The sequence below is a fragment of the Lynx rufus genome, unplaced genomic scaffold (assembly GCF_022079265.1).
Source record: "Lynx rufus isolate CCGP_SWC_20201006 ecotype Redwood Valley unplaced genomic scaffold, mLynRuf1.p SCAF_1, whole genome shotgun sequence".
Taxonomy (NCBI): Eukaryota; Metazoa; Chordata; class Mammalia; order Carnivora; family Felidae; genus Lynx; species Lynx rufus.
The window spans coordinates 28,377,960-28,390,801 of record NW_025814823.1 but is presented as its reverse complement, the minus strand read 5'-3'; the positions used below and the strand labels follow the sequence as shown (position 1 = coordinate 28,390,801).

Below are 12,842 nucleotides of genomic sequence, written 5' to 3'. Positions count from 1 at the left end.
TCTTACTGTTAATTTTTTGTCTAAATACCACACACTTTTGGAACTAGGGGGCATCTTGGCATCAAAGCCTTCTGACCTTGTCTGTTTCTTGGAAGCCAGATTCCTATTGCTTTCCAATTGGTTTCAAAGCTTTTTGATGTAAGAGTCTTATTTTTAGTCTCTTTTGTATCATACCCAAATCACACCAGTCTAGTGAGTCAATAGATGCTCATTTATTTAAAAAAATTTTTTTTTCAACGTTTTTATTTATTTTGGGGACAGAGAGAGACAGAGCATGAACGGGGGAGGGGCAGAGAGAGAGGGAGACACAGAATCGGAAACAGGCTCCAGGCTCTGAGCCATCAGCCCAGAGCCTGACGCGGGGCTCGAACTCACGGAGCGCGAGATCGTGACCTGGCTGAAGTCGGACGCTTAACCGACTGCGCCACCCAGGTGCCCCTAGATGCTCATTTATTAATGGTAAGGTCATAAAAAAGAGGATGTGAACTGCTGCACCTCCATCCTGACCACAGGAACGAATGGCTTCAAATCCCTGGAAACGAAATTCTTCCTATTAGTTTATTTTTTTTATTTACTCTTATAGAAAGCTCCTCTCCCCTCAATTCTTTGTTTCTTAGATGCTTGGTAACAGCATGCTAAGATGTTATAACGTTACTTTTTCATTCACTTAACAATATTAAATGCCTGTTGGCATCCGGGAGTAGACATAAAAGATTGCCCTCCAGCTCCAGTCAGCTTACAGTGCTGATTCCCAAGCTGTGTGCAGGGGGCCTCCAGGCACTCACTCTGGTGAATTCAGAGGGCTACCATAAGATGTGTTCAAATTTCAAAGAGAATTTAATTGTAATACTCAACATCTATTGGACAGCACACAGCTTGAAGTACTGGACAGTTGAAACATCATTGCACTACACTTCTTTTGATGACATCACATTTTTGCACAGCTTGGGTTTTCAGTAGTCACTGTGACAAAAAGCAAACACCACACAAAAGTCAGTGTTGAATAGGAAATGAGAGAGTTCTTGTCCAATCTGATTACAAGGCTTGAGACGTACACGGTGCCTACAGGCTCACAGCTCGTTATTTAAGAGTTAAATATGATACTATTTTTTCTTTTAATCTATGTGTATTATTTTTTCAAGTGGCTATTAAGTTGTTAGGACATAAATACTAAGTTGTATGTACTTAACTACTGTTAGCTGTTCCTTTAGGCCTAAGGGTATGTGACAAAATCATTCAGACATTAAGGATGCCACAAAGCGAGAAAGCTGGAGAATATATTTTGAGGGACAGACAATAAATGATCAGCTATGTTTAGGTTATTTTCAGGGTATAATGGCTGCACAGAAGAGAGGGCTCTCAGTCTGGTAAGCTCAGTGAAGTCTTTACAGAAGAGATTGTACCTAAACTGGGTTTTCAGCACAAACAAAGAGAAGTAGGAATTAGCCAGTTGAAAAAGAGCATCATGCAGAGCTTGATAGTAAGGACCTTCATGCATTTGGGACACTACAAGTAATTCTGTTGAGTTAGAGCTCATGGTGCAAGGGAAGAGCATCAAAAGACATGACGGTGGAGAGAAGGAGGGTTCAGATCATGGAGAATCCTGGGAATTGTGGAAGGTGTTGCGTGTTAGCTGAAGAATTTTGACTCTGTCTGGAAAGTAGGAAGATCCCCTCTAACATGTTAGGCAGAGATGTGTCATGCTCAGATTTGTGTTTTGGAAAAAGATCATTGCATCATGAAGTGGAGAATGATTTGAAAGGGGTTAGAGAGATATAGGGATCCCAGCTACAAGGCTGGTATAATGGTGCACTTGAGAAATGACAAAATTTATATTTGACAGTTAACCAAAGATCAGGACTTGCTTGGAGTGGGGGGGTGGGGGGTGGGGCGGGAATAATAGTGGGATAAGCTGCAGACCTGGCCCCCTAGTTTGTCTTTTCTTCATTAGCCCAGGATCGTGGGAAAATCACACAACTTCACTGAGCTTTAGTTTCCTTGGCTATAAAACAGGACAATTAATGGGATAAATATGTATCGAATACTTCATCACAGTGTCTGTACACAATAAAAATGTTAACTATTATTCTTACCTTACCTTCCTGACTCTAAGTGACTACATAATAGCTTAATAAGGGACATCAATAATTTTATCTTTGGACATAGAGTTATTTCATTTTCCTCTGGAAGAGGTTGTATTCTTTGCCTTTTCTTATTTTTAACAGGCAAAAACTTGGATTTTTACATGTAATTTCAAAGGGAATTACTGAGAGTATAAAATACTTTCCCCTACCTTCTTAGGCTCTATGACAATCTATCCTGTAGGGAAAAGAAATGAAACTAATCATTTTGAAAAATACTTCCTTTCTTTGCTTTTTTAAAAGATGTATTTTCATTTTTCTGATCTTGAGTATAAAGATACAACTTTTAATGTTTACACTGGAAGATGAATAAAGTGGATTTGCAAGTGAGCACAACATTGCGTGAGGCTTTGAGGCTCCTCCCCTCCCATCCTTTCCTTAATGTAAGAATTCCTTTCTATACGTGGTCTGCCTCTGAAGAAAGTAAGATAGAAATGTAAAAGAGTGACATACTGATTAGCCACTCATGGAACTGGGCAGAAATCGGGAATGAGATCTCTTTGGAAAGACGCTAGTCAGGAAGGCTTTAAGGAGGGGGGTTGGTAACTGAATCTGCATTTAAGTCTGAATGACCTGGTGCCAATGGGTAAGAAGCAACAAAAGGATATCAGAGAAGGGCGGAAGAACACAGGAGGCCAGCTGGAACAGAGCAGGTGGTTTACACTGGAAATTTTTGAGCTGTAGGACGTTGTACATATTGGAGGCAAACATTTGATGGAAGGCTCTGAATAGAGGCTGTTTAAATACTGTGCACATGTTTGCATATTAGGAAGATCTGTTCTTTCAACAGAATCTTACATTTTGAGTCAAACAGAAAAGGGGAGACAGGACTCCCTGAGCATTTTGATTACTTCCTAATTTGAGAGATTTATTTACATGGCTGTATGACAGACTACTCAACATTCTAAAAAACTTTTTATTGAATTGTGCACCCAGAAAAGTGCACCAATCATAAATGTACAGCTGGTAAGTTTCCACAAGCTGAATACACCCATGTAATCAACACGCAGATCACAAGGCAGTATTATCAGCGTGCTGTGAGCCCCCACAGGCCCTCTTCCATTCACCACCCTCCCCTCCCACCCCAGGAACCACTCTCCTGGCTTCTAACAGCATAGATTATTTTTGTCCATTCTGCACTTTATAAAATGAATCATTTTGTAAGCAGTTCTTTTCTGAATCCTTTTATTCAACATTATGTCTGTGAGATTCATCCGTGTTATGGCATAGCTGTAAACCACGCATTCTCATTGCCCCCATCTAGTCCATTGCGAGGATATACTCCGATGTGTTATCCATTCTGCATTTGAGTGAATGCTGCTATGAACGTTTTCTATCACATGTCTTTTGGTGAACGCACATCACATTTCTCTGGGTGTGTGTGTGTGTGTGTGTGTGTGTGTGTGTGTGTGTATAGAAATCGGATTGCTGGATCCTATGCTATATATGCATATGTTTGGCTTTGAAAGACACCCAGCAGTTTTCTAGAGTGTTTATATCAATGCCTGCTCTCCCACCAGCAGTGAATGAGACTTCTGTAGCTCCACAACCTTGCCAATATTTGGCATTTTCCAGGCATTGTTGCTGCTATTTCATTTTAACTCTTCTGGCAAATACAGTGGAACCTCACTGTGGTTTTATTTTGTGTTTGCCTGACAGCTGATGAGGCTGATTTCCTTTCATCTGTTTGTGGACCATTTTTTTTTTATCCTCCTCTTTAAATTTCTAGTCTTTAGCCCATTTTTCATTGGGTTGTCTGGCTTTTTTTTGTGCCTACCTGGAGGAGTTCTTTATGTGTTCAGCCATTCGACATTTTTTTCTAATTTAATGGATTTTAGGGTTTTTTCTAAGACTATAGATTAAGGAATTTCAGAAACTAAAAGCCTTTTATAGAAGGGAAGTATTTATCTATTTTGTATGATGACTTTTCATATAATTCATTATACTCACGGCCCTGTGTCACTTGTGTCTTAAATGATCCCATTTTGGAAGTGGTAATAAACTGAGTTGTATAAATGCCAGCAACAATAATACAGTGTAGGTTTTTTACTTTTTCAGATGACAATTTATGAGGACTCAGTTGCAGCTCATCTTACAAAAATCCTCAATTCTGATGAACATGCCGTGGTCATATCATCTGCCAAGTGAGTAACAGAGTTCAAGTCATGAAAGAGTTATATGGTGAAAATGAAAGGACAGCTTGTTCCTACCATTTATGTCACTTTTTTTGTGATTCCCCCCCCCCCAAAATATTGGTGAAGTAACTTATAAAGTTAGAGTACCTTATAAAGTTAGATATACTAAACTTGCATTGTTTTTTTTAAAAATCACTTTAGCATCTTATTTGCAGTGAAGTATATATTTAGAGGGGTTTTTTAATGCTTAACCTGAAATATTTTTATCAGAAAGGTGTGATATGAATTAGAGTTTAATTAATCTAAGTTCCTATTTAAAGAAGCATTTATGATTATAATATGGAAAACACATTTCACCATAATTTATTATTTCCATAAACACTACTCTTTAGGAACTGTTTACATCAGGAAAGGGAAAATATTGAAGAGATTTTTCAAAGTGACATTTATCAGCATGTTAGAATTCCATAATTATATTTTAATTCAAAGTTATCAGATTTTAGTTAAGTTGATTCTGTACATGGAGCCAAAGCTACTTGATTTTATTATCTTAAATGCTGCCTGCCCGGAATTTAGAATTTAGTTTTGAAATATCCTATATTGATATCCTGAGAGCTGGAAAGTCAACTAGAGTCACAGGTGAAACCCGCTGAAATTTTCAACTGATAAGCAAAGGTCAAAGCATGCTTTAAGATTCTGGCTTAGCAAGGAAATATTACTGTTATACAGAAAGAGGAGACAAAGAAGAAGTAAAGAAAGGGAGTGAGGGACTGGGGAAGTAGTGGGAGGAAAAATACACAAACCTTAGTATATTATATATTTAATTTGCAAAGACTCAAGGGAAGACCAGATTAATCATTACAAACAAATTTGCTTGTGACAGAGTACAAATACAGTAACGACTGCTTTTGCTGCCATAACCCCCAGGAATAGGAAACCGGGCTGAGCAATAGGAAGGGTATTGCTTAAGGAATAATAGGAAGGAACAGCTTAAGGCAGGGGAGCAGACTGGTTGCCCAGAGAGGTGGGCAGCAGATGCTCTGATGCACAGTGCTGCTGCTGGGTTTTTGCTGCTGTTGTTTGGTTGGGCGTTTTCTTTTTTTTAATTTTTTTAATATTTATTATTTTTGAGAGAGAGGGAGAGACAGAGGCACAAGCGGGGAATGGGCAGAGAGAGAGAGGGAAACACAGAATCGGAAGCAGGCTCCAGGCTCTGAGCTGTCAGCACAGAGCCCGACATGGGGCTTGAACCCATGAACTGCGAGATCATGACCTGAGTCGAAGTCGGACGCTCCACCGACCGAGCCACCCAGGCACCCCTGGTTGGGTGTTTTCTGACAAGTTGCATGGCTTATGGTGAAATGTAAAAATCTCCAGTTCCTCCCAAGCCTCAGCACTCCCTAGGCCTTCCTCATACTGGGCCAAATTTATAAATATACCCACGTCATTCCTTAGGTACTTCTTAAGTTACTTCTACAAGGAAGACATTTGCGCTTGCCACCCTTGCTCTAAGAATCAAATGCTTGTTTTTATAGGACATTTTAGACGCTATTGCTAGAAAAAATGGAAAGCTGATTGGAAACTTTTTAAAATTATAACAAGTTATAAAAAGAATTGTTCTTTTTATAGTGCAGTTAATATTTTAAATATTTCAAATTTGGATGTTAGCAAATCTCTTGATATTGGCCTTCATGTGTTTGATGTGTTTGATTACTGCCTTCTATACATTTGATATGTTTCTTAACTGAGATATAATTGGCTTATAACCTTGTCTTCTTTTAAACAAAATATTATGTAGAATTCTAATATTTAAATAATTAAAAATCTATTTTGTTGTCATTAATAAATTGGACAAGATTAAATTGTTAGCCATTTGTGAGAAAAATTAAGCAATGAGATTATAGATAACAGTTATAATTTTTTATTTGATGCAGTTTCTAATTATTTCTGTATTTTATTTTGATTATTGAAGACAATTTCCTTACTAACATGTAACCAAAATAAAACACAGAAATAGCTGAAAACTGCATCAAATATAGTCTAAGATTTTCCCCAAAAAACTGTGAATTCTGAAGTGAAAGCTAACATATTACTTGTCTCTCATATTTCTAATGATTATTTGAGCATGTAAAAAAATATATATATCCTATATTTCTAAGTGAAATTTGAATCAAGTATTTGCAAAATCCTTGAAGTCTTTCTGGAAAACAGTTTGAAAAACACAGTGTTGAAAAACACAGTTTGAAAGTCACAGTATTGGGCCAAGTAGAAGTAAATCTGAGGTCCCAGCTGAGATTCAACCATTTAGTAGCTTTGTGGCCCAGGTCTGTTTTATCAAGTGTAGGAATGTCCTTCCTCTCTCATGGAACTGCTAGGAGATTTAAGTTGAGTAGTAAAATAAATATAGAGCTTATAAACTCCAGAGTGCTATATTAAATTATGGTATCATCATCTCATGTTTTAATCAGTTACATTCAAATTTTTCTTTGACCTTGGCCTGGCTCTTTCTCTAGGCTCCACTATTATTAACTTTAGCTTTGGATTTCTCTCTGACCTTCGTTTGCCTCTAAGCAGATTCTATTCCAACCCTGGTCCCCTCTTGTCACTCCTGTGTGCTCCCATACTGCCCAGCTGTCTTGCCTTTATAACCCCAGATTAAAATTTTGGGGATTTGCCATAAAAAGATTTAAGACTGAAAAGAAAGGACAAAATGTAGTAAATTTGTACCATTAATATAGTATATTTCAAATTTAATTTTTGTTATGAACATTTTCAAACATACATAAAAGTAGAGAGACTAGTATAATGGTTTCCCACCATACCCATCACACAGCTTCAGTGTCTGTCAAAATTTTGTCATCCACTTCCACTTTTCCATGCTACAGTATCTCTAAGCAAGTCCCAGAAATCCTTTTATTCTAGTTTCAGTATATATACCTAATAATCTTATTAAAAAGTCTAATAAAATTAGTAATAATTCTCTAAGACCATCTCGATCCGTATTCCATTTGCCCTAATTATCTCAAAGTTTTTTTTTAAACAGTTGTTTTATTCAAGTCAAGAACCAAACAAGGTTCAATTATTGCATTTGGGTTATATGTCCCTTTAAGACTTGTAAAGTATAAAATAGTTCTCCCTGCTTAAAAAAAAAAAAATTTCGGGGCACCTGGGTGGCTCAGTCAGTTAAGCATCCAACTCTTCATTTTGGCTCAGGTCATGATCTCATGGTCATGGAATCGAGCCCTGCGTCGGCCTCCATGCTGAGCATGGAGCCTGCTTAAGATTCTTTCTCTTTCTCTGCCCCTCTCCCCCAGTCATGTTCACTCACTCTCACTTTCTCTCTCTAAAATAAAATTAAAATTAAATTAAATTAAATAAAAGTTAAATAAAGTAAATAAAAATAAAATAAGGTAAAATAAATTGTTATCAAGGCATGACATATACACGGTAAAGTACCCAAATCATAAAGGTATAACTTAAGTGATGAGAGAAAAGAATACACACACACATTCACATTCACATACACATTCTTGTAACCACCACCTAGATAACATAAATAATTCCCTTCCTTTGATAATGCTAGTTACTTGTTAAATGATATAATATTCAGGAAGAATGTTTTAACCTCCTTGTGCATGTTTAAACTTGTTTTATAAAATAGTAATTCCCAGCAGACTAAGCTGTCTTAACTATTTTTTAAATGCTGAAAATACTATGGAAATGCTATATATTCCATTAGCATAGCTAATATGTAGGTTAACTAACGTAGTTACTATGAACTAACCAACATAATGTCAACATTTCTTTGATTTTGAAATTTTGTAAACATGAGTTACCTTCTGAGAATCAGAAGCATTAGCTAGCAATTATAGATGTCATTTATTAATAAAAATACAAAGCAAAGTTATTAAGTAAATGCAAGTTGTTCTGAGGATAAAACTTCTTAGAATATGGGATCGCTGGCCAGAAAAAAATAGTAAGATTGGAACTATTGCCATAGAACCATAGAATTTTATTTTATTTATATTTTTTAATGTTTATTTATTTTTGAGAGAGACACAGAGTGCGAGTGGGAGAGGGGCAGAGAGAGAGGGAGACACAGAATCAGAAGCAGGTTCCAGGCTCTGAGCTGTCAGCACAGAGCCCGACACGGGGCTCGAACTCACGGACGGTGAGATCAGACCTGAGCTGAAGTCGGACACTTAAACGACTAAGCCATCCAGATGCCCCTAGAACCATAGAATTTTAGATTTGGAATCTATCTTAGAGATAATTTAGGCTAGCTCCTCTCCCCCATTAAATAGATGAGATAAGATATGTAGTTATTACAATCTTTCCTCAGAGCACAGAGTAGGTAATGGTTTTTTTAATATATTATGCATTGATATTTGAAAATCATCTTTAATTTCTGATTGGAACTTCTTTATATCAGATGGAAAATGAATTTTTCAGATGATACCTGCCTGCCAATATGCACATCTGTTTGGGCACCATTGCCATATTTTTCTGCATGGAGTGTTTGCATGTTTTATTGTCATTTGCCACTATTAAAAAAATAAGTGAAAAATTGATAAATGAAGATACTGCTACTAGTGATGAAAAGTATAGATGCCATGAATACAATCTGATTGAGATCATAGTGGAAATCATCAAGCATGCTAAATGTGGACTATGGTTGGCTCCAACTGAATATTTGGTGCAAAATCAACTACATATTTGTGTTCAACTTGGAAGGAAGAGAACAAAACTAAAGAAATAAAATGCTTGGAAATAGCTTGTCAAAGTTATGACTAACATTAATTTAAAATATAATTAGGGATTAAAAATATTTATAACTCTATGAGAAAATCCATGTTCCACTTTCATTTATTTGATTTTTAAACCTGTTTTCTGGAAGTTTATGCATTAAAGTAGAAACTGTATCAGTTGGAGAATGTCTTTTACGTTATTATAGTAAATATATTTATTTATTTTTTTATTCATTTTGAGAGAGAGATAGAGAGCAAGTGGGGAGGGACATTGAGAGAGGGGGAGAGAAAGAGAGAGAGAGAGACAGAGAGACAGAGAGAGAGGATCCCAAGTAGGCTCTGTGCCTTCAGTGCAGAGTCCAATCCAGAGCTTGGACCCACAAACAGGGTGATCATGACCTGAGCTGAAATCAAGAGTTGGATGCTTAACCGACTGGGCCACACAGGTACCCCTACAGTAAATACGTCTTTAAATTGCTTTTCTCCAGTTTGCAAGTTCCCAGGTAGTATGATTTTGAAATCATACTAGTGTACGTTTTATTTCAATTTTAAGAATTCTACAGTCACTATTTAGGTGTAGTAAAAAGTTAGTTCATTTCTCCCGAGTGTACATATTTTATATCTTCTGGAATATGAAACTTACTGGATCCTAAGATAGACCATTTCTTCTAATTTTCCCCACAACTTCCATGGCAAGTATTCTCTAACACAGAATCGTACTCTCCCCTCCAGCCTCCACCTGCCTCAACAGCATGGTACCTTTGTTGCCCCTTGCATTCCTAGGCCGATGGACCAACAGGCTCTGTCCCTAAGAATTAGGAAAATGCCAGCAAAAGTAGTTATGATAATGTTATGGCATATGCAATTTCACAAATTCTGACAGAAAATTATATCAGGGCAGTGTTGTAACAATAGCAAAGAAAAGGTCTATTTTGGAGTTCTGTAAAGAGGGGAAACTGTCCGTGTCTCCTCTTCTTAGAGGTGGGACATCTTAGAGAAACTTTCAGTAAACTTCATAGAAAAACTTTCACGGTAGCCTCACTTTAATAGTTCAACAAGTTCTATAAAAGTGCTATACATGAACAAAGAGGACAAACCTTGAGGTGGAGCACATGAATGCATCTCTAATAAATAGTAATCTAGAGTCTCGGGAGAATTGTGATTTTAAAAAGCCAACAGAGGGGCGCCTGGGTGGCTCAGTCAGTTAAGTGTCCGACTTCAGCTCAGGTCATGATCTCACGGTTCGTGGGATCAAGCCCCGCGTTGGTCTCTGTGCTGACAGCTCAGAGCCTGGACCCTGCTTTGGATTCCGTGTCTCCCTCTCGCTCTGTTCCTCCCCCACTCACACTCTGCCTCTCTCTCTCAAAAATAAATAAATAAACAGTAAGAAAATAAAAAATAAATAAAATTTTAAAAATTTTGAAAAAGCCAACAGAAAGGTTGAAGGTTAGGAAATACTACTTTTTGTCCGAGTGAAATCTAGAGATGGTTGCCAAAAAACAACAAAGAAAATAAAAATTGTTAAATTGTTAGGAATAATTCATTTATTTCTTAGATAATAAATGTGAACGTTTGGAGTGTGTGTGTGTACTCTATCTATTGAATGGCTTGATTTCATAACACTTAAATATCTGGAAACTTAATCATTATATCACTCACATACCAGAGAAAATTGTGAGGATAATAGAAAAAAATAATTGCTGGAACCTGCTTGTTTTTTCCTTCAAATTCCTAAACTGTATCCATAATAAAGAGAAATATAATTGTTTTAAAATAATTCTGATTTTGTTTTCAGACTCACTAAGCCCACGCTACAAAAAGCTGGTCACATACCATTCTGTTGGATTGTTTCAACACCAGTCCCAAAGACTTTTGAAAGACAGATTTTCGTCAGTGTTGGGGTTTCAGATTATTTTTTCTCCTAATCTATTTCTATTGCAAAGAAACCAAATTTATGTAAAAGGAACAAGTAAAGCATATGTTATTGACACTAACAAAATCTAAATTAAATTAGTCTTGCCTATGACTATACTGGTCACCTTAAGGAAATAGATTTGCAGAGAATATAACTCAATCCAAGTGGCAGGTTGGCTACACAATCTCTTTCCTCTTTAGGAACAATATACTTTCAAGATACCCAGATAATGAACATTAGAGTGACAGTGACAACTTTAAGTGACAAACTTATCCTTGTTTTTTCAACATTGCAAGTTCTGTTATGAAAATATATAAGATGCCGGAGATAATGCTTTAAATTTGTAGATGGGATCTACAAATGCTCCTCTCAAGGGGCACCTGGGTGGCTCAGTCGGTTAAGCGGCTGACTTCGGCTCAGGTCATGATCTCGCGGTCCGTGAGTTCGAGCCCCACATCGGGCTCTGTGCTGACAGCTCAGAGCCTGGAGCCTGTTTCGGATTCTGTGTCTCCCCCTCTCTCTGACCCTCCCCCGTTCATGCTCTGTCTCTCTCTGTCTCCAAAATAAAATAAACGTTAAAAAAAAAAAATTTTACAAATGCTCCTCTCAAGAATTTAATTTAAATTTTTGAGAAGGACTTATTATAACCTTAAAAGGACTGTTAGTTAAATTATATAAAGCAAAGTTTATTCACGTACATTTCCGTTTATCACTTAGAATGTCTTGAACTTCTATAGTACGTGTTACACAGCAGATAAGAGTATGGGTTTTTTATACAAATGGTCCCTATATTTTGACCTAATTGTGCTTGTTTTAGGTATAGTTTACCTAATTGTGCTTGTTTTTTAAAATGTTTGTCAATCAAACCAAATCAGCCTACTGGGTTTACTGAATTTCACCATTTCTTTTCCTCAAAGGATCCTATGTGAAACTGTAAAGGACTTTGTTGCCAAAGTAGAGAAGGCATACGAAAAAACGTTGGAAAATGCTGTTGCAGCTGATGCTGTGGCCAATAAAGTAAGCAGGTCACCTTTAGAGCATGAAAGTTTTGACTAACAATGCTGGCATTGAACGGTGTTTTACAGCTAGATTGATTAAGTGGCTTTCTTACCAAAACATCTTAAATCAAGAGAAAAAGTCCTTTGAATCAGATGTAAGGGATTAAAACATATTCTATTTTATGGTTATCTGGTAGGAAAACTGCATTACTGAAGACCATCTGACAACACGAATTTTATAACTCATCCCTTTCCCTACTGATTGACATCTTGAAGGAGAAATGCACAGTAGTCGGGTCACAGGTGGGAGATGCAGAGCCACTGGTGTTCCAGTGCAGAGAGAGGAATGGCTTTCCATTTCCAGGCAAACTGGGCGTCAGGCTCTGTCCATCCATCTTAGCGCCATTCCTTAAGTTCCCCAGACAGTATGGCCCTTGGTCCCTTTCAGGGTTCTGTTTCTTGCTTTGCCTTTTTCTTTATAGACTTTTTCCCCCTTTATGAGCTTTCTGAGGCTAACATAAGAAACTTAAAAGCTACTCTCTTTGCTCTCATATGTTCATGACAGGGAGTTCTTACAAAAGGTTCTTGGGCTTGAAAAGGAATGGTCTCCTCCAGATTCATGCTGTCGATGGTGGTTTAACTGAGTGAAAGGAAAAGAAAATGGAAGTAAACATACATTTGACATTTTCAGCCTCTTTTCTTCTTGTTTTTCTACTCTGTGGAGAGCTTCAGAAAGGCCTCTGTAGCCACACTTTTTTCTGTTAACTATTTCCACTGTAACCTTGTGTTAGCATGACATCAAAGGCCAATAAATGGAGGCAGAAGGAACTGGAACTTGTGTGGAATAAAAGGTAAATTAGGCAGTCACATCAACAGCTTCAGTCCTAAATATTTCTTTACCCATA

General features: G+C 37.2%; 1 protein-coding gene across 3 annotated transcripts in view; it reads left to right on the top strand.

Moving 5' to 3' along the window:
* Positions 1–12,842, top strand: part of DGKH (diacylglycerol kinase eta) — a 177,323-nt gene that overhangs the window by 124,438 nt on the left and 40,043 nt on the right. For all 3 annotated transcript variants that reach the window (XM_047080318.1, XM_047080309.1, XM_047080327.1), the window contains exons 14-15: positions 4,200–4,285; positions 11,857–11,956. In XM_047080318.1, coding sequence (XP_046936274.1) covers positions 4,200–4,285; positions 11,857–11,956 — 186 coding nt within the window. The remainder of the gene's footprint in view (positions 1–4,199; positions 4,286–11,856; positions 11,957–12,842) is intronic.